The sequence below is a fragment of the Dryobates pubescens genome, chromosome Z, assembly GCF_014839835.1.
Source record: "Dryobates pubescens isolate bDryPub1 chromosome Z, bDryPub1.pri, whole genome shotgun sequence".
In the NCBI taxonomy this organism is placed as follows: Eukaryota; Metazoa; Chordata; class Aves; order Piciformes; family Picidae; genus Dryobates; species Dryobates pubescens.
This window is the reverse complement of record NC_071657.1, coordinates 73,541,666-73,565,732: the sequence shown is the minus strand read 5'-3', so window position 1 is coordinate 73,565,732 and position 24,067 is coordinate 73,541,666. Positions and strand designations below refer to the sequence as shown.

The 24,067-nt window shown below is 44.9% G+C and overlaps 1 protein-coding gene across 1 annotated transcript in view; it reads left to right on the top strand.

Annotated features, from left to right (window-relative positions):
* Window positions 1-3,943: 3,943 nt before the first annotated feature.
* TMEM161B (transmembrane protein 161B) overlaps window positions 3,944-24,067 on the top strand; it is a 49,641-nt gene continuing 29,517 nt past the window's right edge. Inside the window, exons 1-2 of the mRNA XM_054178017.1 lie at window positions 3,944-4,072; window positions 16,783-16,886. Of these exons, the coding sequence (XP_054033992.1) occupies window positions 4,070-4,072; window positions 16,783-16,886 (107 nt within the window). The 5' untranslated portion in view covers window positions 3,944-4,069. The remainder of the gene's footprint in view (window positions 4,073-16,782; window positions 16,887-24,067) is intronic.

The following is a 24,067-nucleotide window of genomic DNA, read 5'->3' as shown; positions in this document are numbered from 1 at the left end:
TCAGTTGCTCTTTAAATGGATCAGATATCTCATTACTTTTACACTAACAAGATGAATGCTTCCCAGTTCTACCTTTGCATTCTCTGCATGCCAGGAACACATGACTAACGGTGTAAACAGAACAAGAGGACACAGTCTCAGGCTGCACCAGGGGAGGTTTAGGTTGGATGTTAGGAAGAAGTTCTATACAGAGAGTGCGATTGCCCATTGGAATGGGCTGCCTGGGGAGGTGGTGGTCACTATCATTGGAGGTGTTTAGGAGGAGACTTGATGGGGTGCTTGGTGCCATGGGTTAGTTGTTCAGGTGGGTTGGATTGGTTGATGGGTTGGACGCGATAATCTTGAAGGTTTCTTCCAACCTGTTTTGGTTTTTTAAAGAATTATTATTATTATTATTATTATTATTATTATTATTATTATTATTATTATTACTATTATTATTATTACCTTTGAAATGTGTTAATTTCCTAACAGTTCTTTTCTCTGCCATGCTACATTTGCCACGCTACATTTGCCACAATTATCAAACTCATGTTAATAAACTGGGAAGCCCAAGACTTGCTGACTAAAATGAAATACTTTGAACAGGTCAAAAACATCTTGCCTTTCCCCTTGTCTAGGATTTCCTCTGAAGAATACTGAAGAGGTGATTTGGAACAGTCAGCATGGCTTCCCCAAGGGCAAATCTTGCCTGACAAACCTGGTGGCCTTCTATGAACAGGTGACAACATTAATAGATGAGGGGTGAGCAACTGATGTCGTTTACCTGGACCTGAGCAAAGCCTTCAACACTGTCCCTCACCACATCCTGGTCTTCAAACTGGTGACACATGGGTTTGATGGGTGGACCACTAGATGGATAAAGAACTCACTTGATGGCTGCACCCAAAGAGTGGCTGTCAATGGGTCCATGTCCCAGTGGAGGCCAGGGACAAGCGGAGTCCCTCAGGGATCAGTCTTGTTCAACATCTTTGTGGGTGCCATGGACAGTGGCATTGAGTGCACCCTCAGCAAGTTTGCTGATGACACCAAGCTGTATGGTGCAGCAGACATGCTGGAGGGAAGGGATGTCATCCAGAAGGACCTTGACAGGCTGGAGAGGTGAGCACAAGCCAACCTCATGAGGTTCAACAAGACCAAGTGCAGGGTGCTGCACCTGGGTCAAGGCAATCTCAGGCACAAATATAGGCTGCACAGTGACTGGCTGGAAAGCAGCCCTGACGAGAGAGACTTGGGGGTGCTGGTGGATGAGAAGCTCAACATGAGCTCTCAGTTTGCACTTGCAGCCTGGAAAACCAATGAGAATCTGGGCTGCATCAAGAGAAGTGTGGCCAGCAGGTCAAGGGAGGTGATTCTCCCCCTCTCCTCAGCTCTGGTGAGACCCCACCTGGAGTACTGCCTCCAGTTCTGGAGCCCCTATTACAAGAGGGATATGGACATGCTGGAACATGTCCAGAGAAGGGCCATGTAGCAAACCCCCTCCCCACCACGCGCAGAAATAACGACTCAGACAAACTGATTGCAAAAGTAGTGGAGCGTTTAAATAGAGAACAGTGAGTGTGCACACAAGGGAACATAGTGAGAAGGAAGAAACCAAAGTAAACCCAGAAAGACCCCAAACCCCACCTGAGGGTGCACCCAAAACCCCCAGGGCTCCTCCTTTCCCCCCCCCCCCCCCCCCCTACTATTAGGCTGGTCTCAGCTGGCCAGATCTGAGACTGCCCATCCCCCCATGGCCTTGGGCCTAAGCAGGTCCATGGCCGGGAGATCTCTCCCCCAGTTACCAAGTCTTGGAGAGGGAAGGAAAGAGGAAGTGCCAGACCCCACCACAAAATGTATAGTGGTGCAAGGGATTATGGTAGAAATACCTAATTTCCTGAGTCCACCCACTGGGCTGGACTTCTGGGCACAGGAAGCACCCCTGTAGCAGAGGGCACCCAGCCCAAACTACGACAGGCCACAAGGATGATCAGAGGGCTGCAGCCCTATGAGGACAGACTGAAGGAGTTCGGGCTCTTCAGTCTGGAGAAGAGAAGGCTCCAAGCTGACCTCATTGTGGCCTTCCAGTATCTGAAGGGGGCCTACAAGAAGGCTGGGGAGGGACTTCTCAGGATCTCAGGTAGTGATAGGACTAGGTGGAATGGAATGAAGCTGGAGGTGGAGAGATTCAGGCTGGATGTGAGGAGGAAGTTCTTCCCCATGAGAGTGGTGAAGCCCTGGAATGGGTTGTCCAGGGAGGTGGTTGGGGCGCCGTCCCTGGAGGTGTTTAAGAGCAGGCTGGATGAGGCTCTGGCCAGCCTGATCTAGTGTGGGGTGTCCCTGCCCATGGCAGGCGGGTTGGAACTAGATGATCCTTGTAGTCCCTTCCAACCCTGACTGATACTATGAAGTCTGTTTATTCTATTGTGATTCTGAGTATTTTTTTTCTTTTAGCTGCCATTTATGTCAGAGGATCAATTACAAATGTCAGACTTCATGAGTCTTCACAACAAATGTTAAGATGCTATCAAATTATCTTTTCCTAAGTACTTGTGTATGGAACAAGATGTGAATTCCTTTCTGGGGATTCTCTGAGAGGCAGCTAAAGTTTGCCTAAACACAGGAGTTGCAGAGCAGCAGAAGCATGGAATGGTTCATGCTGGTAAATACTTTTAATGGTCATCTAATCCAATCCCCCCACAGCCAGCAGGGACATCTTCAAGTAGATCAAGCTGCTCAAGAGCCCTGCCCCAACCTGGCCTGAAATCTCCCAGAAGTGCTTTGACTGCACCTCTGCACAACCTGTGCCCGTGTTTCACCACCCTCACTGTAAAAAAAGTCCCTACATTTACTCTGGGTCCCCCCTCTTTAGCTTTAAACCACCACACTTTGCCCTACAGACACTTTTCCCATAAAAGTACTACTTGTTCATTCAAGCTGAACGCTTGCTCTTCCGTTTCCAGCCAGCGCATCACAGACCGCGGCGCTACCCTTCAACCAGCAGGATTTAGAAGAAAGTGGGAATTATTTGTTAAGTATACGACAGTTTGCCACCTCTCCTTTTGGCCCGCAAGGCTACTGTGGCAAGAACTGCGCCGTAAAGGGACGAGAGGTTTACGGGCGAATACTGTCTCGCCTTGAAGAGCTGCGGAAACGCATATACACGGTATTTTCCTCAGGACAAACGGCTCCGCTCCCTTTCCTGCCTCCGGGCCACTGAGGCAGCGACAGATCCCACTCTCCTCAGAGCTGCTTGTGGGCAGGAGAAGGCGTCTCATCCCGCAGGGATCACCGATGGCTGTCGATCTCTTCCCGAGGCTCCTTCGTCGCGGAAGACAAGGGCAGATAGACCCCAGAATCCGCCAGCCAGCAAGGGGTCTGAACCGCGCACAGGCTCCGAGACCGCCTCCACCCTTCCGGCTTCAGTCTCCAGCATTGCGCATGCGCAATGGCAGATGCGGCTTCCCCCTTCTCCTCCCTATGCCGGCAGCGCCGGGGCGCATGCGCGGAAGCGCCGTCGGATTCCTACCCTCTTCTTGTCTTACTGTCACTAAATCCTACTCCTGCCTTGCCTCGCCACCACCCCATTTTATCTCCCGGGTCAACACTGGCTCCGCCAGTGCCAGGGTCAAGTGAGGAAGTCAGCGCTCAGGGCAACTTCCCGAGTCACGTGATCGGGGTCGTGCCCGTGCCGTGCCCGGGCCTGGCTGTCAAGCACAGCGCCTGACGGAACTAGCGCAAAAAGACAAATGGGTGGTGAGCTCCGGAAAGAGCCTCTCTACTGTAGCTTTTGTCTCCACTCTTGCAGACAGAGGTGAAGAAACGGAGGTGGCGTCTAAAGCACGTCTCCGAACTCTGCCGCCCCGTCCACACAGGCATTTAGTTAGACAGTTCCGGCGGGCCTTGGGCTAACGGGGTCCTGGCGTGACCTCTGCAGCGAGGCGTGCGCCGGGCGGGAGCCGGCGCGGCGGGGCCTGGCGGGGCAGTGGGAGCGGAGTGAAGCGGAGCGGTGCGGCGGATTTATGTGCTGCGAGCGGGGCCGGGCCGGGCGGCTGGAGCGGCGGCGGCGGGCGGGGCCGGCTCGAGCACCATGGTGAGCAGGACAGCGCGGGGAGGTCGGGCGACGGGATAGGACTGGGCGGCTGGGGGCTTCAGGGTGAGGCCACCCGTGATGAGTCCTGGGGGCGAGGGGCTCTGTGCAGTCACTGATGTCCCGGAGCTCAGAACCGAGGCGCTACCTCCTCGGTCTTACTGTTCCCTGGATTTGAGGATGCCTGGAGGGTGGAGAAGCAGGGAGGTGGTGGCGGCGGAGACACCATTGATATGTTATTAATACTCATTTGGGAAATACCGTGCTGTTCGCTTCCTCGCTGCGACTTTACACTCACGCGTTTTTATTTCCCCATGGCAGTTTCCCTCTTTGCTGCTTTTCCACTGAGAAGTAGAGTGAGCCACTACGCTTAATGACCTGTGTTAGGTTTGAGATGTATTTTAAATAAATAAGTAGACCTGTCTATTTGCATCTTCTGTAGGCTTTCTGTAAATAAATAATTTAATTAGCTGTGGTCTATGAGTGCTAAATGCTTTGGTTTCCGTTACTGCTAGTTAGTTTTCAGTGCTTGGGGCTGTATCACAGTAGTGGTTTGTGCTGTGGCAGCATGCAGTTACCTTGGTTTTATAAGAAATTATATCTCAGGTTACTTTTCTCAGCAGATGTTTGGGCACTGGAACAGCTCACTTCCTCGGCGGAAATAGGTAGCAGCAGCTGAGTTTTACTGGTGCAGGGTTGGTTGGATGGGGCTTTGAGCAGCCTGGTCTGGTGGAAGGTGCACTTGCCCATGGCAGTGGAACTACATGATCTTTAAGATGCCTTCCAATCCAGATAACACTGTGATTCTATGGATTATTCCTAATGATGTAACCTTGTTGGGTATATGTAGTTTAAATGGTAAAGGCTGTGTATTTAATGAATGGACCTATCTGTAAAGAGATGCTGAATTTTGTATTTAGGTGTTAGCTGCCATTTTAAATGCCAAAGTTGGTTGTTTCTGCTTTTAGCATACTTACAGGTAGGACATATATGGGATGCCATAGGGTTACTTGAGTGCAGATATAAAAACATACTTTGTATGTACCACTAATATGTTTCTCTTACATGTGGATGTGAATGCCAATATGTCTTCAGTAATGGTGACTTGCTTATCCTAATGCTGTAAGTCTTGCTTGAGGAATACACTTTAGAGTAAAATCTTACACTCTGAGTAAAATCTGATCAACTGCTCTACTTGCTTTCCCTAAAGTGATTTTAGTTATTTATCTGAAAAGAACTGTGTTAATTCTTTTTGTATTATGTTTTTTCCTCCATTCCTGAGTTTTTTTGTTTGGTTGGTTGGTTATTTTTTAATTGTCTGGTCAGCTAGAATATTTAATAAAAAAAATCTTGACACTCTTGTCATTTGCAGGAGTCCATGGGTGCTATCTTATAGCTCTATAAGTGAAGCTGGTTTTGTGAAGTTGCAAACAAACAGAACTTTTTTCCTCTGAGTGTTGGTCTTTATTTAAATAAACTGAGTGCTTGTTTCTGCTGCCTGATGAGGTTGGAAAATCGGGTCCAATTTTCTTTGCTAGTTGCTGGCAGTGTGAACAAATAATCTTTGTGTGTGATTCCATGACGTCAGCAAAGGGAAAAGATGATAGTCTGCTTTTATACTGTTTGGAAGCTGTATTCTCTAGGTCCAAAGCAACAGGAGAATTAAATGTTCATCAATTTCTTTTTGCACCCACAGGCTTATAAATCAAGTCATTGGAACAATTTACTGGCAGTCTTCTGGCAATTTGGGACTGCCAGGACTTGGACTCATCTCTGTAGCTGTAGTGCCAATTGTGCTCACAACTTTAAATAAGTACCTTTATGTCATGTAAGGCCACAGTGTTTTAGACTGTTCAGTATAGGCATTAATGAGTTTTCCTACTTGGAAGAATTCATGCAATGGCAAAGTTTGCTATTTAAAACCCAAATATTCTGTAGGGTGAGAGCTTCCATAGTTCCTACTTGTGTTAATTGGGTAAACTATGAGTAAACTAGATTTTAAAAATCTTTGAATAGTGATAATAGAATATAAACTTGCTTTGTTCCTTCCTAGTGGATCCCTTCTCTGGACTAGTTTTACTTCTGAGTTAATAATATGTTGGAGGTATATCGGTGTTCTGCACAACGGATATTATGGGTTGGCTTCTTCAGTAATAATGGCAGTGATGTGCCCTTGTTCCAGTTAGGAGATGTCTGTGGCAAAAACTTGATTTGCCTGATGATCACTAGTTGTGTAGTCCTTGTGCTTAGAGGGCTTCAGTGGAAAAAGCAGTGAGACTGTCTGTCAGGTAAAATGCAGTTGACTAGCTAGAATGTAGCTTTGGTTTCAAACCAAACACCTAGTTTAATGTGGACTCATGATACTGGTGACTGCTTCCATCTATCAGTTTATGGCTCCCCTTTGAAAGACACTGGCCAAGAGAAAAGTAAGCTTTGGGTGAGAGAGACTCAGTGAAGGTGAGCAGCTTGGTGGTGGTCCCAAATTCCTTGTGTGTTCTTCATGCTGCTTCATGCATCTTGTGTTCATCCCTGCCTTGCTGTAGACAGTGGCAGGTGTAAGAAGATATAAATACAGGAAAAAGTTGGCTATGAAAAAGGAGGAAAAACCCCAAAGCCCTAACCAACCAACCTACCAAAAAAACCCCAAATCTACCACACTTTTGGAAAATTTCCTTTGGCTTAGATTTATTTTCTGAGTGTAGCTTTATGCATGTCAGATTTTTACAGATAGTAAGCCTTGAACTCACTCAGGTGGATGACTTTACAAGATAATCATTCTGACTAAGGATATTTGTGAAAGCAGCCTTTTTCATAGGAGGCATACATTTAAGACTTTGCACAGTGAGCTCACTTTTCTTTGGCCATCCCATATGCTGTGGTCTGCTGCTTAGCAAACAATTTTGAATGGCATCTGTGTTTCAGGAGGGCACTCCTGCTTTTGCAAGCTGTGGCTTGTGCATGGACATATGCATGTAGGGAGAATTTTGCATATGGAAAAGTGTCCTCCATTAGCAAGAGCAATAACCTGTCATTGATTAAATGGTGTTTCAAAGAGGTTGTATCAGTTTAGCTTCCAGGCATCACAAATATAATTGCACTATGGGAATTACAGAAGTTAATAATATTCTCTTAGAGATTTTACTGGTCCTAACTAACAGAAAAATTTTCCAATTTCTTGCTTGAAAATCCACAGCCTTATTAGTGTGATTGCATGCTGTCATTGAAAGAGATTGATATGCCCTGAATTAACATCTTTAGAATGCTCTTGTTTAAAAATCATGCTTTAAAAAGACCTGCTATTTCAGAAAGTGAGTAGCTAGCATTGCATTTCTGAAGGTGAAGCTGGATTCTATGAGCTACTTTTTCAGGCATGCAGTTGTATTGCTACTGCAGTCCTGGTGCATGCAGTAGTTGGCATCAGCTCAAGGCCTTTGTCTTGCAATGGAGGAGATAATTGTTGTTAGAGAACATGTAGTTTCGAAGTTCTGTGTAAAGCTTGGTATTTCACTTTTTCCTTATGTAGCAATGTGTTAAGGGGAAAAAAGAGGGGAAAAAACCCTGACCTGTTACTACAGGTGAGGGAGGATAACCTTGGGCAAGGTCAAAATGGGGACACTGGATTGGTATCTTGGCATAAAGCTATTGACCTTGGCTGTGTTTGCTTTACATGTTCTGTAAATCAATTCATGATGAAAAGAAAAATATCCTTCAGGCAGAAGTATTTAAAAATTTGTTCTTTCTTTTTCCTTCTTCTTCTGTGTGACTGTTCTGAGATAAGCACTGTATTATGAGTACACTTAACCTGTAGATAGGAGTACTGTAACTTTATCTTAATTTCTTATTCTTACTTTTTTGTTCTCCTAATTATCAGCAACTGTGTCACCAGGTACGTAGTACAAAAGTTATACTTCATTCAACCTTATACTGTTGCCTTTTAGACTTGCCATCTTTTTTTATTGATTTTAAGACATCTGCTAGACTTCCCTTTTAATGTAGCTGCTGATGGTTTTCTTGCAGCCCACTTGTACCTTCTGTGCAAGGTTTAATTTCTTCTGAAATATGTGCTATTGCAGAAGCAAAGGTAAAAGTGCCATTCCTAGCCGAAGGCCTTAGAACTGAGCACAGTGCTCAAGAATTTCAGGACACCTCTAACCACAGACCGTCCCCTGTCACAAAAACACAGCCAGGATGCAGTTTATTAGTGTATTCCTTCCTGGGTTTACTACTTCAATCTCTGACCACAAGATTGCTTGCCAGCCTCTGTTTTGTAGAGGAACTGACTTACCTCTCTTACGTAGTAGTCTTTGGGCCAAGTACTTGTACAGATTAACAGAAATGCCTCTGACCAGCAAGATTCTGGCTTCTCTCCCCAGTATCCTGAATTTGGATTTCAAGTTCCAGTATGTGAAGCTCAAGCCTGATAGGGACTTAGGTGTATGTGGAATCAAGAGAGTGCCAAAGGTCTTATGAAATGGATTCTAAAATGTAGTTTTCTACAAGTTGTTCTGTACAAGCTGTGAGTGCAGACACTTTACTTAATCTGTGCAGCAATTTCTCATCTCTAAAAGATGAACAATGCTTCTACTGCTTTTGAGTCAAGCCTGTTGATGATAGTGTACTCAATTACTTCATCACAGCTCACTTGGGTTGGTGGATTCCCGGATTTATTCACCAGAGGTTGTCAAAGCTTTGATGTGGTTGTGGACTTTGCCCTTGAGCATCTTCTTGCTTAAACATGTATTACACCTTATTAAGCAGGGCTAGATGTATTGCTAAAAGCTGTGAATTTCTGGCTAAACTCTAAACTCCATGTGTCCTCTAATTTAGAACATGGCAATTAGAGCATGTAAGATATTGGTGAGAACCAACACCCAATCTTCATTCCTGTTCCTGAAATGAGTGGTTTTGATTTTAAGCTGATATATGTAATGATGGGAAGACTCAAGCACATGGGAGGCTTGATCTGGACAGCCTGGATTTCAGTGAGCTCCACACTTCGTGGTTTTTTGAGGGGAGAAAAAAATATGTGCTTTTGTCCTTTAATATGAGAGAGTTCAGAATGTTGTAGATTTTTCTAGGCTGCATTAAAAGGAGTCTGGATGAGGCACTCGGTGCCATGGTTTAGTCGATTAGATGGTGTTGGGTCGTAAGTTGGACTCGATGATCTCCAAGGTCTTTTCCAGCCTGGTTAATTCTATTCTATTCTATGCTATTCTGTTCTATTCTAATATATAAGTAATGAATAACCACATACAGGCAGAAGCGTAGAGTTGCCACCATGTCATGTTTTGCACACAGCTTGCTATTTTAAGTGGGCATATAATCTACTGTATTCTGTGCCATGTGTTCTTGCCTGATTACGAGAAGATTAATGCAGTGTAATTTTTTAGTGTCATGTGGTAGCTCTACTTTGGTAATCTGCCATATGTTAACAACCTTTAGGAACCAAGAAAAAAATGTTCTGATCAAGTGAATGCATATATACATTTTTTTAATTGCTTGAATTGTAGAAAAATATCAGAGGGGTGTTTCCAGCATGAAGTCAGATTTAAAATTAAGGTTAGTGATACAATTCTTATAGGATTTGGTGTTTAGGTGTTGGGGGTTTTTTGTTTGTTTGGTTGGTTGGTTTGGTTTGGTTTGGTTTGGTTTTGATTGCTTAGAAGTTGCTAGATTGTTTTCAGTTGTAAGCTGAGATATTTTTGTAGGCATTTCTATTTTTTAAGGAAAAAGGTAGTATTCTAGACAGGAGTAAGTATGGTGAATTTCTGACGAAAGGCAGTGATGAAGATGTGGTGTGGTATTCAGTGGCTTAAGACAAAATCATAGAATTGTTAGGTTTGGAAAGGACCTCAAGGATCATCTAGTTTCAATTCCCTTGCCATGGGCAGGGACACCTCACACTAGATCAGGTTGCTCAGAACCACATCCAGCCTGGCCTTAAAAACTTCCAGGGATGAGGCTTCTACCACCTCCCTGGGCAAACTGTTCCAGTGTCTCACCACCCTCATAGTGAAGTTCCTAGCATCCAACTGGAATCTACGCATTTCTATTATTGTTCCATTCCCCCTAGTCCTATCATTACCTCACACCCTAAAAGGTCACTACCCAGCTTTCTTGTAGCCCACTTCAGATACTGGAAGGCCACAGTAAGGTCTCCTTGGAGACTTCTCTTCAGGATAACTGGCCTCCTGAACTGGTTGATGGGGTCAGGGAGCAGTATAGTCCCCCTGAAATCCATGAGGAAGTAGTTAAAGACTTGTTGAGCCAATTGATACTCACAAGTCCATGGCACCAGATGGGATCCATCCTAGAGTGCTGAGAGAGCTGACAGATGAGCTGCCTAAGTTGCTTTCCATCATTTACTACCAGTCCTGGCTCACTGGAGAGGTCCCAGATGACTGGAAGCTGGCCACTGTAATGGCCATCCACAAGAAGGGCCAGAAGGAGAAGCCTGCAAACTACAGGCCTGGCAGCCTGACCTCAGTACCAGGCAAGAATATGGAGCATATCATCTTGGGGGCAATCACAGCACACCTGCAGGATGGCCAAGGGATCAGGCCCAGCCAGCATGGATTGAGGAAGGGCAGGTCCTGCCTGACCAACTGTGATGGTTTAACCCACCAACATCAACAAAAAGCTCAGCTGAACTCAGTCGGAGAAGCGAATGAAGCTGTATTTTACAAGCAATAATGGAATGCAATGAATACATACAAAATGTATTTACAATATTATACAATTTATTTACAATATTATACAATGCAGGAATCCTCCCTGGGGGGAGGAGGAATCTACCTCGTGTTCCCCCCAACCTCTTTCCCTCCCCTATCCCTCTAGTTAATTAGAAGCAAAAGAGAAGAGAAAATGTTAAGGGAATTTCAGTTAGCTCAGAGCTTTGTCAAGAAGTTAATTTTGCTTATCTTATCGGTCTCTGTCCAAGAGCAGCATGCACGCATTCTAGCCAAGAGACAGAAGACAGACTGAGAGCAGAATGTGAGATGGTAAAACTACATCCCACTCATCTCTCAATAAAATTAATTTAGAATTATGTTCCTTTTGTTTTCCTTTTTACACCCAAACATTCAGCTAGAGAATTCTGCAGCTACCTTTTTCTTAAAGGCACAGCCTAAACTGTCATACCAACCTGATCTCCTTCTATGATCAGGTGACCACCTGGTGGATGTGGGGGCAGGCTGTGGATGTAGTCTACCTGGACTTCAGCAAGGCCTTTGACTCTGTCCCCCATAGCAAACTCCTGGCCAAGCTGTCAGCCCGTGGCTTGGACAGCAGCACTCTGTGCTGGGTTAGGAACTGGCTGGAGGGCTGAGCCCAGAGAGTGGTGGTGAATGGTGCCACATCCAGCTGGCAGCCAGTCACTAGTGGTGCCCCCCAGGGATCAGGGCTGGGCCCCATCCTGTTCAATATCTTTACTGATGATCTGGATGAGGGCATTAAGTCCATCATCAGTAAATTCGCACATGACACCAAGCTGGGAGCAAATGTTGATCTGTTAGAGGGTAGAAGAGCTCTGCAGAGGGATCTTGACAGGCTGGACAGATGGGCAGTGTCCAACAGGATGGCATTCAACAAGTCCAAGTGCAGGGTGCTGCACTTTGCTCACAGCAACCCCATGCAGTGCTGCAGGCCGGGGACAGTTGTTGGAGAGCAGCTAGGCAGAAAGGGCTCTGGGGGTACTGGTAAACAGCAGCTGAACACAAGACAGAAGTGTGCCCAGGAGGCCAAGAAGGCCAATGGCATCGTGGCCTGCATCAGAAAGAGTGTGGCCAGCAGGAGCAGGGAAGTCATCGTGCCCCTGGACTCAACACTGGTCAGGCCACACCTTGAGTCCTGTGTCCAGTTCTGGGCCTCTCAGTTTAGGAAAGATGTTGAGTTGCTGGAAGGTGTCCGGAGAAGGGCAACAAAGCTGGGGAGGGTTTTGGAACACAGGCCCTATGAGGAGAGGCTGAAGGAGCTGGGGTTGATTAGCCTGGAGAAGAGGAGGCTCAGGGGAGACCTTCTTGCTGTCTACAACTACCTGAAGGGAGGTTGTATCCAGCGGGGGGTTGGTCTCTTCTCCCAGGCACCCAGCACCAGAACAAGAGGACACAGTCTCAAACTGCAGCAGGGGAGGTTTAGGCTTGAGGTGAGGCGAAAGTTCTTCCCAGAAAGCGTTGTTGGCCATTGGAATGTGCTGCCCAGGGAGGTGGTGGAGTCACCATCACTGGAGGTGTTCAAAAAGGGATTGGTTGTGGCACTTGAAGGTATGGTTTAGTTAGTCATGAGGTGTTGAGTGATAGTTTGGACTTTATGATTTCTGAGGTCTTTTCCAACCTTATTGATTCTAGGATTCTCCAGATCCTAATGGGTTCAGTTACAGCTTGCAGCCTTCACTTAAGTAAGGAAATGGGTTTCTGTAGGTGTAATTTTAAGTAGTCTGAATTGTATAAAAAATAACTACCTCGTTTTCCTTTGTTTTCCCTCCTGTTGTCTTGATTTGAAAAGGCCTTTTCTTTCTCTTGCAAGTAGGAAGCCTTAGGAGTAATTGAAGAAACACATGGCATCTGGTTAGACTGCCCTTCTAGTAAAAACATTATTCTAGAGAAATATTAATGTAACTTTTCATTGAATGAATTCTGAAGATCATGGCTTAATGGGCTGGTTAGATGGGAGGACTATGGCTTCTTTTTTCACATTGGGTGGAAGTGGTTAAGCATGAGGTGATCAGAATGAATATTTGATTTTAAAATGCATAGTTTATTTTGTAAACAAAGAGTGCATACTTCATAAGCAATTTAGTATTGTGAATGTATCAGATATATTATGCAGGCAGGTTCTTTTAATAGCTTCTTTTCATATTAAGTAAATCTCCCCTTAGCTAGGGAATTGGTTTGAGTAATCTCATGCAGAGGACTGCAAAATGTGAAGAATCCTTAACAAAGGAGAGAGCTTGTACATTTGGAGTGCTGCCATAGGCAGATATCCTTTTAAAAGGACTGGCTAGCATAGTGAGGAGGTGAACTTGCTCTGAAGTGAAAAAACAGGGGATGCAGGACGGTCTGCCATGGGATGAATAATGAACCATTTGAAACCTTATGGGTAAAGATTAGAGGGTAGAACAACATGGATGGCATTGTGGTAGGTTTCTGCTGTAGATAGTCCTTATCTTCTACTTCTTCATAATTAAGACTTCTTCAGACAGTGGGAAGAACCCTCAGGTTTCCAAGGACCAGTTGTACAAGGTACTTGAACTACCCTAGTGTCTTCTGAAGAGAAAACACAGACCACAAACAATCCATGAGATTTTTTTGTGTGCTTTGATGGCAGTTTTCCAACACAGATGCTGTGCTGGATCTCAGGCTTTCAAACATGGAAGAAGTGGTCAGTGATGTGCCTTTGCTGCAGTAACCATTGAATGGTAGAGCTCAGGATTCTGAGAGAAGACAAGGCAAGCAGCAGGAGAGCAAACTTCAGCGTGATCAGGCCTCAGCTTGGAAAAATAGAATGGAATAGAATAGAATAAACCAGGTTGGAAGAGACCTGCAAGATCATTGTGTCCAACCTGTCAGCCAATCCGACACCACCTAAACAACTAACCCATCTGTCCAGCCAGCCATCCTGTGGTATATGGTTTTGGAGAGAAGAGTGGCCTGGGAAAACTTACTGGCTTTCGAGAACCACTTCCTACAGTCTATCTTGCAATACATGGATGAACTTGGTGCTTGTGACTAAACTCAAACAGGAAGTATGCAAATAGTGGAAGTGAAGTCACCCAGGAGAAATATGGAGAAAATTGTCTGAGTGTGTGGGTATGGGTTTAGGAAAGACAAAGCCCACCTGTGCTTGAGTTTTGACGTGAAGCATGAGTGGCAAGAATACAGCCTTCCACAAGGCTATCAACAGCAAATGTATTATGATGGAAAACATGGGCCTGCTGCTGCCGAGGGTAAGAGACTTGATGGCAAAAGACATGGAAAAGACCAAGATACTAATGCTGGCAAGGGCCAACTTGGTCTTCACTGATAAAGTTTTTCTGAAATCCCATGTTCTTGAAACTAGGAGAATCCAGAGCAATGAAGTCTTATCCTCTGTGGAAGATCATGCTAGAGAACATTCGGATAAATTATAGATCCACAAGTGTGTAGGTTCTGATAAGATCACAGTATTACAGTATCACCAAGGTTGGAAGAGACCTCAAGGATCATCAAATCCAACCTGTCACCACAGACCTCATGACTAGGCCATGGCACATGTGCCACATCCAGTCTCCTCTTGAACACCTCCAGGGACGGTGACTCCACCACCTCCCTGGGCAGCCCATTCCAATGGCTAACAACTCTCTCCATGAACTTTCTCCTCACCTCGAGTCTAAACTTCCCCTGGTGCAGCTTGAGACTGTGTCCTCTAGTTCTGGTGCTGGTTTCTAGACAGAAGAGACCAACCCCTTCCTGGGGACAACCACCCTTTAGGTAGTTGTAGAGAGCAATGAGGTCACCCCTGAGCCTCCTCTTCTCCAGGCTAAACAACCCCAGCTCCCTCAGCCTCTCCTCACAGGGCTTGTGCTCAAGGCCTCTCACCAGCCTCGTTGCCCTTCTCTGGACACGTTCAAGTGTCTTGATGTCCTTCTTAAACTGAGGGGCCCAGAACTGGACACAGGACTCAAGGTGTGGCCTAACCAGTGGGGAGTCCAGGGGCAGAAGGACTTCCCTGCTCCTGCTGGCCACACTATTCCTAATGCAGGCTAGAGAAACTTCTGGTAAAAATAATGTGTGGTGAAATATCTTCCAGAAGAATGGGTATGCTAGGTGGGGAAGATGTGTTTGAGCAGTGTCAGTACTGCATTCTGTGCTGCTAGCGAGGTGTCCTTGAAGGACTCATTTTCTTCCTTTAGGGAATTTTGGAGAAAATGTTTCTCAAGTGTTCGAGCTGACCTGTGTTTTATTTGTCAATGGCTAATGGCATACTGCTTCCATGTACAGAAATAGAATAGAATAAACCAGGTTGGAAGAGACCTTCAAGATCATCGTGTCCAACCCATCATCCAACACCACCTAATCAACTAAACCATGCAACCAAGCACCCTATCAAGTCTCCTCCTAAACACCTCCAATGATGGCAACTCCACCTCCTCCCTGGGCAGCCCATTCCAATGGCCAGTCTCTCTTTCTGTGTGTAATTTCTTCCTAACATCCAGTCTGAACCTCCCCTGGTGCAGCTTGAGACTGTGTCTTCTTGTTCTGGTGCTGGTTGCCTGGGGAGAAGAGACCAACCCCTTCCTGGCTACAACCTCCCTTCAGGTAGTTGTAGACAGCAGTAAGGTCTCCCCTGAGCCTCTTTGTCTCCATGTTAAGCAACCCCAGCTCCCTCAGCCTCTCTTCATAGGGCTTGTGTTCCAAACCCCTCACCAACTTTGTTGCTCTTCTCTGCACACATTCCAGCAACTCAACATCTTTCCTAAACTGAGGGGCCCAGCTCTGTACACAGGACTGAAGGTGTGGCCTAACCATTGCAGTGTACGGGGGCAGAATGACCTCCCTGCTCCCGCTGGCCAAACTGATCCTAATACAGGCCAGGATGCCATTGGCCCTCTTGGCCGCCTGGGCAGACTGCAGGCTCATGTTCAGCCTACCATCAACCAGCACCCCCAGGTCCCTCTCTGCCTCCTGACCTACAGCATGTTCCCGTAGTACAAAGCTAGTGCAGTGTAGTTCCCAACTTCTGCAACTGTAGAGGGAAGTATTTTATCCTCAAAATATTGTTAGTGATATCCAGAAGTTCATATTTACTTTCCTTTTCAGGTATCAACTTCTCTATGTCACTACTTAAATGTGGCATTAGTGTGCTGATTGAAAAAGTGCCTGTATTCCTGCTCATGGAAAAGTACTCTGGAAAAAAACCAACCCAGTTTAAAGGAGTTAGCATACTTGGCTAATTCCTAGTGTCTTCTCACTTGCATGTTTTGCAGATTTCCCTCCTGTATGTGCATTTGATGTTTAATTTTTTTTTTTTTACCATTGCTTGTGATGTTTTTAGCATAAAAATCTTTCATGTAAATGAAGGAAACAAACTGTACGTGTTGCCTGCTGTTTTTTTGACATGGTGCTGTCGTGTGCAGAAGTAATATGATGCAACGTCTCACTCATTGTTATGTAACTTCAGATGTTTAAAGTAACTTTATTAAATAAACCAAACCAACCAATACTCAGAATGAAAGCTTGCTGAGTGACTGGGAATGAGGTTGCTGCTGGCTCTGCCAAAGTGCCAAAGCCTGTTCAAGAGCTGGACTCTGAAGTGAAGTTGTGCTGATTGATGTGTCCTCTCCCTTTCCTTCCCCTCCTATGCCTGGAGTTCAGTGAGAAGGGAATGCTCTGCACTAGTCAAGGGCTGCAATTTCACCACACAGTGGTTTGTGTGGTCTCAGCTGTTAAATCATCTCAGAAATGGAGAGACCACAAAAACCAAGGCTATAATCACTGATGTAATTTTAAGGCACAACATCTTGTGAAATGCCACATCCACAAGAGGCATTGCAGTTTGTGAACGAGGGTCACATGTGTCAGTGGTCTCATGACCTGGCGGTGTCTTGTCCTATCAGTGAAGTAAGTGAACCCTGAAAAGAAGCTTTGATCAGATTTCTGGAATTAATTAAATAAATGAGATACTTCAGCAGTTATCTAAAACACATATTGACTTGTTATTAACTTATTCCTCTACAGGGTGTGATAGGTGTACAGTTGGTGGTTACCATGGTAATGGCCAGTGTCATACAGAAGATCATACCTCACTATTCTCTTGCTCGTTGGCTTCTCTGTAGTGGCAGGTAAGATAAGAAACAGTTGTTGTGCTGTGTGTGACTGTGGTAATGCAATTATGCATTAGAGTAGTAATGGCAAAACATACTAATTTTGGTTGTTTTCTTTAAAAACATTTGATCTACTGTTATTAAACTGATTACCATAACATTGTGACACCTAACTTTCCAGGCCCAAGGTATAAAGACAGTGTGGCTGTTAAAGAACAGACTGTTTGTTGCTATTAATTGTGTCAAAGTCAGCTGTTGTCCAGCTCTCATATTATTAAAGGCACAAGCTGCATGCTTTAATATTAAAAGAGCAAAACTGAATAGAAGACATTGAAGAATAGAAGGAATTTTTTTTCTTCACTCTGCTTCAGTGTTCTTGACATCCACCTGCTGATTTGCTTTGCATATAAGGAGTGCTTAGGCATTTATTTAAAAATTCTGGTTTTTTTTAAGTATTTCATAGGACAGGATTACCATAAATTTCAATACAGTAATTCCTTGTAACAATAAATCAAACAGACACAATATGCTGTAAGGGGAGCATTCCCTGTGTGGCTGTGTGCATGGTAACAATGAAAACTAGCAGCTGTTTTGAATATAGATCAGCATTTTAAAGAATCATAGACACTGTGTTTTTTCATTTGAGAAGCAAAGCACTTTTATCATTAGAAGGTGCTGTACTTTCTTGGCATGCTCAAAATGTCAACAATTAAAAATCTCTGCTCCCTGGTTTCTGAAGGAGTATCCTTGCATCAAATTGATGTACTCCACGGGAGTCTTAACCAGTCTCATATGACTTTCTTTTGCCTTTTTTCGTCTGCTTGTCAGAATGAACAACTTTGTAATTTTACCCATTATAGCACTGAAAGAGCTGCTAATGAAAAATTCCCCTGAATGTTATCTGGGTGTGTGTTAGGTACCTCCAGTTAGGTATAATGGAAACCAGCAATTTTCAGGTGGGTCACAGAATCACCAAAGTTGGAAGAGACCTCAAAGAGCATTAAGCCCAACCTGTCTACACAGACCTCATGACTAAACCATGGCACCAAGTGCCACATCCAATCCCCTCTTGAACACCTCCAGGGATGGTGACTCCACCACCTGGGCAGCCTATTCCAATGATGAACGACTCTCTCAGTGAAGAACTTTCTTTTACATGGAGTTTTGTTGTTGGCCACGTCTGGAAGATACTGATGGCCTTTTTGGTGCTCTTAAAGAGTGTTGCATTAATGAACATGAAATTCCATGCCATTTAATTTTAAGGTGTGTTACCACCAGAGCGTTTTTCATCAACAGTTGTTCAAGTGGTATTTTCTACCTTTAATGTCTTATATAAAAGATGCATTGTTATGTCAAAATGTGTATGTTTAATTACTCTTGTTAAAGACTTGTTCCATGTTGTGACTGTTCTTTATTCTTGTGAAGCTCTCACTTTCTGTATCCTTGTTCTAAGCCACTCCTTGTAACAGTGATAGGGAAAGGTTTGCTCTTCACCTGGTTTCCATAATCCTTTTCTGCTTTCATCTTTGCGTACCTGCAGACTAATAAATACATAAAGCAGAATTTCTGCATTTGTGCTTATGGATTCTGATCCCAGTGATGTCAGTGGGAGTCTTACAATTCTTTTTCATTTTTAGTAGCCTTGAAAATCTCTGTTGCTTTTCAGTGTTTTTCTGTTTTATAAAGTAACTATAGTAACTATTTTAGTGCATTGTAATTTCAGTCCTTGTCAACAACCTTCTGAATACAACAATTATGTAAAGAATCAGAAATGAAAACAAGTCAGAAACTCCATAGCAAGAAGAATCTGAATTTTAATGGCACAAAGGAAAAACTATTCTCTTAGCTTAGCTGACAAACTATCTTTCATATTAACCAATTTTCAGAAAACAGAATTAACCATGTTGAGAAAGACCTTCAAGATCATCAAGTCCTACCTATCACCCAACACCATCTAATCAACTAAGCCATGGCACCAAGTGCCTCATCCATTCTATTTCTAAACACTTTCAGTGATGGTGACTCCACCACCTCCCTGGGCAGCACATTCCAATGACCAATCACTCTTTCTGTGAAGAGTTTCTTCCTAACATCCAGTCTAAACCTCCCCTGCCACAGCTTGAGACTGTGTCCTCTTGTTCTGGTGCTGGATGCCTGGGAGAAGAGACCAACCCCCACCTGGCTACAACCTCCCTTCAGGTCGTTGTAGAGAGCAATAAGGTCTCCCCTGAGCCTCCTCTTCTCCAGACTAAGGAGCCCCAGCTCCCCCAGTCTCTCCTCATAGGGCTTGTGCTCCACACCCATCCCCAGCTTTGTTGCCCTTCTCTGGACACCTTTCAGCAAGTCAACATCTTTCCTAAACTGAGGGGACTCAGAACTGGATGCAGGACTCAAGGTGTGGCCTAACCAGTGCTGAGTACAGGGGCACAATGACCTCCCTGCTCCTGCTGGACACACTATTCCTGATGCAGGCCAGGATGCCACTGGCCTTGGCCACCTGGGCACACTGCTGGCTCACGTTCAGTTTTTGTTTACCAGTACCCCCAGGTCCCTCTCTGCCTGGCTGCTCTCTAGCCACTCTGACCCCAGCCTGTAGCACTGCATGGGGTTGTTGTGGCCAATGTGTTGTCTTTTTGCCACCAGTGTTTCCTTTGACAGACTGGTACGGACGGGTTGGTGGAGGATTTTATACATGAAGAGTGTACAAAATCTTTAAAAAAAAGAAATAAAAATTAAAGTCTCAAAGGTGTCTGCACAGGTAGACAGAGTCTTACACAGTTCAGCTTTCCTAGGAAAGCCTGCTCTGTCTCCTGGAAGTCAGTATACTTCAACTAGCCTTTCTTTCCCCAGACTGATTAAGTTATTTAGCTAATGTGTCTTCCAAAACATTGGGAGGCTTTTCTAAGTGAGATGGGCTGAAATATCTACAGATAGCACTTGCCAAATGGAAGATAAACTTGTTACCAAACAAGCCAGAAACTCTTAAGTGAGCAGTTGGTTTCAAGATGCCTCTATGTGTGATTTCATAGTCCCTGAAAAGGAAACATTTGACACTTTGAAATTTGAAAGAATTGTTAGAATAGATAGACATGAAATAATTAGTCCTTTGCAGAATGAACAGCTATCACTGACTGTTGACAAACTATTTATTGAAATTTGTAAAGAAATACAAGCTTTTTCAATCAGTGATATTTTCAGAGCTTGGTGAGAATTTGAATATTTATATTTATTGAAGTCATTGAATTAACAGACCAAGTATCTGGCAAGGCCTTCACATTTATTATCTAATAAAACATTCTTTACCAAAATGTTTCTTTTAAGTTGCTCAGCTACATTCTGTTTTCAGGCCACTTCAGGAAGACAGGGGAAAATGGATGGTCTGTGGTGCATTCATTAATGATCTTCATTCAGATTAACTGGAGCATATCTGTGCTGCTGTTGGTATTCAGACTAATTTGGATATGTCAAAGCTACAGAATAATCAGTTGTGGGATCTCAGTTTTAAGCATATATATGCTAAAGTGGATTAAAATGACTTTTTATGAGCTCTGCTTCTATGAAGTTGTTTGTTCAGATCTCTTGGGTCTATAGGATTTACTAACTAAAACACCTCCAAATTCCTGCATCCTATTAGTTGTATTTGTGGATCACTTGCACCATAATTCTGCAGTGTTAATGAAGAGCAAACTGTGGTTTAAGCATTTGATTTGCATTAGCACATTATGAAGAACAGGAATATTGTCTGTTCTGCTGTGGTATGCACTGATTCTCTAGCTGTGCATGAAGGATTCTGAAAAAGAAGCTTTCAACAGGTGATTTACAGAACCACTAGTGATACTCTCAGCATGCCAGTTTCAGATCTGGGAGATGGTGAATGACAAAGCAGGAGACTATTTCTCTTCTTTCCTGTGTGAAAGATTGGGAGAAGTTAGTCTCTCCAAAATAGCTTGCCTTCTTGAATGAAAACATAGATGCTGTGGTGTCTGTGTGGTTCTCAGTCTTAACACGTCTCTTTTGCGGCAAAGGTTGCAAATTTTTCAACTGGGACTGTGAGTGATGAAAATAAATTAGTAGCTTCCACTTCCACTAATGCCTCAAAATCCCCAAACAAAACTCAGACTCTCTTCTTCCCTGTAAAAAGTTCTTTGTGCAAAGTCTGCAATAGTTGTCCTTTTCAGTTTTTGAACCAGCAGCAAATTCCTTCAGGGAAAGCTTGCAGTATGTGAAGGTTTGGATCTCTGTGATGGTACTGAAGTTCTTTTCTTTTAAGGAAATTGCAGCATCAACTGATTCTTTAGCCCAGGCTTGTGGTACCCTCTGTTAACCAGATTGTATGTATTCTTTGCCATATTGCTGTCCTGAATTCTTACTTAGCCAGTATACCAGTTTTTAAGTTATTTTATGATGTCCATGAACTCTGTGGAGCTGCCTGTTTAATGCTTCATTATACCAGCAATTGAACTACCAGCAGCTAAACTTCTTTCTTCCAGTCTCTATGGAGTGTTTCTTGCAGCACGTGTGCACACATGAAGTGTCCATACCATCATTGGGAAGGTAGAAGATACATAATACTGCTCATGGTTGCTTACACCTGTTTCTGCTTTTAGCATGAGTCTTACAGCATTAGTCCTCCCTCAGTATTTGTCGTGTGGACAGTGTTCCATGAAGAATGACAGGGTTCTTTTATAATTACATGAAAGGTCATATTCTGCAAATATAAAGATGTGAGGACCAGACTTCCACGTGGGATGTTCCAGAGCAGAGCTGGGAATCAAGTGTTATCGAGTGGCTTAAGATTGTTTGGGTTTGGTATTTATTTGCCAAATTTATCTTTTGCCAGTTTTCCTCCTTCCCCCCCCCCCCTCCCCCCCCCCCCATTTGATGTAACATAAGTTGGGAGCAGATGTTGGTCAGTTAGAGGGTAGAAGGGTGCTGCAGAGGGACCTTGACCGACCCCATGCAGAGCTGCAGGCTGGGGTCGGAGTGGCTGGAGAGCTCCCAGACAGAGAGCGACCTGGGGGTGCTGATTGACAGCTGCCTAAACATGAGCCAGAAGTGTGCCCAGGTGGCCAGGAAGGCCAATGGCATCCTGGCCTGCATTAGGAATAGTGTGGCCAGCAGGAGCAGGGAGGTCATTGTGCCCCTGTACTCTGCATTGGTTAGGCCACACCTTGAGTCCTGTGTCCAGTTCTGGGCCCCTCAGTTTAAGAAGGACATAGAGACACTTGAACGTGTCCAGAGAAGGGCAACAAGGCTGGGGAGAGGCCTTGAGCACAAGCCCTGTGAGGAGAGGCTGAGGGAGCTGGGATTGTTTAGCCTGGAGAAGAGGAGGCTCAGGGGAGACCTCATTGCTGTCTATAACTACCTGAAGGGTGGTTGTAGCCAGGAAGGGGTTGGTCTCTTCTCTCTAGCAACCAGCACCAGAACAAGAGGACACAGTCTCAAGCTGCACCAGGGGAAGTTTAGGCTCGAGGTGAGGAGAAAGTTCTTCACCAAGAGAGTCGTTTGTCATTGGAATGTGCTGCCCAGGGAGGTGGTGGAGTCACCATCCCTGGAGGTGCTCAAGAGGGGATTGGACGTGGCACTTGGTGCCATGGTCTAGTCGTGAGGTCTGTGGTGACAGGTTGGACTTGATGATCTTTGAGGTCTCCTCCAACCTTGGTGATTCTGTGATACTGTGATAATCTCTGATTTGCCAGTGTGGGTTTGAATAGTCCTACTTGTGATAGGTTGAGGCAGACCCCCTCCTCACCACGGGCAAAAATAACGACTCAGACAAATGGATTGCAAAAGTGATGGAAAGTTTAAATGGAAAGCAGTGAATGTTTTCAGAGAGCCAGAAGCACAGTGACGAAAGAAATCCCAAAACAGACCCAGAAATGTCCCATCCCCATCTGAGGATACACCCAAAACCCCCAGGGCTCCTTCTTTCCCCCCTCACCCCCCCCACTGCTAGGCTAGTCTCAGCTGGCCAGATCTGAGACTGCCCATCCCCCACAGCCTTGGGGCTTGCCAGGCCCAAGGCCAGGAGACATCTCCCCGAGTTACTGGGTGATGGCGAAAGAGGAAGTGCCAGACCCTGTGCTGGGATCTTAGAGTGGCACAGAGAATTATGGTATGAAATACCTGGTTTCCTGTGTCCACCCACTGGGCTGGACCTCTGGACACAGGAAGCACCGCTCATATAAACACAGCAGAGGGCACCCAGCCCAAACTGCTACACTACTTGATGACGTTTTCTTAATCTGAAATACACTAATGGTTGTGGATTCCATTATTTCTATTAACCTGTCATAACCCATGTCACCAGTTAGCGGCCTCCACATAAATTTCCCAAGTCTGTGCTAGTTAATGCTCAAGCTCCTTTGCCTCAGCATTTCAGAATGGAGATCACAGTGACATCCTCTCACATCTGGACAGCAACCCTCTGCTGTTGAATGTGGGAAAGGCCTTGTTTCACCTGCTAAGGTTCTTGGTGTTCTTAGAGTTTGAGGCCAAATGTACCACTTTGGAGACCGAACTGTCTCTGCTTTTCCTCTTCAGCATTTTCTTGTCACTACATGCTGCATTTTAAATAAATAACCAATGGATGAATAGAATGGAATAGAATAGAACAAAACCAGGTTGGAAGAGACCTTCAAGATCATCATGTCCAACCCATCAATCAATCCAACCCACCTAAACAACTAAACCATGGCACCAAGCACCCCATCAAGTCTCCTCCTGAAAACCACCAATGACGGCGACTCCACCACCTCCCCAGGCAGCCCATTCCAATGGGCAATCACTCTCTCTGTATAGAACTTCTTCCTAAGATCCAACCTAAACCTCCCCTGGCGCAGCCTGAGACTGTGTCCTCTTGTTCTGGTACTGGCTGCCTGGGAGAAGAGACCATCATGCGTCTGTCCACAACCTCCCTTCAGGTAGTTGTAGAGAGTAATAAGGTCACCCCTGAGTCTCCTATTTCTCCAGGCTAAGCAATCCCAGCTCCCTCAGTCTCTCCTCACAGGGCTTGTGTTCCAAGCCCCTCACCAACTTTGTTGCCCTTCTCTGGACATGCTCCAGCAAGTCAACATCCTTCCTAAACTGAGTGGCCCAGAACTGGACACAGTACTCAAGGTGTGGCCTAACCAGTGCAGTGTACAGGGGCACAATGACCTCCCTGCTCCTGCTGGCCACACTGTACTTGATGCAGGCCA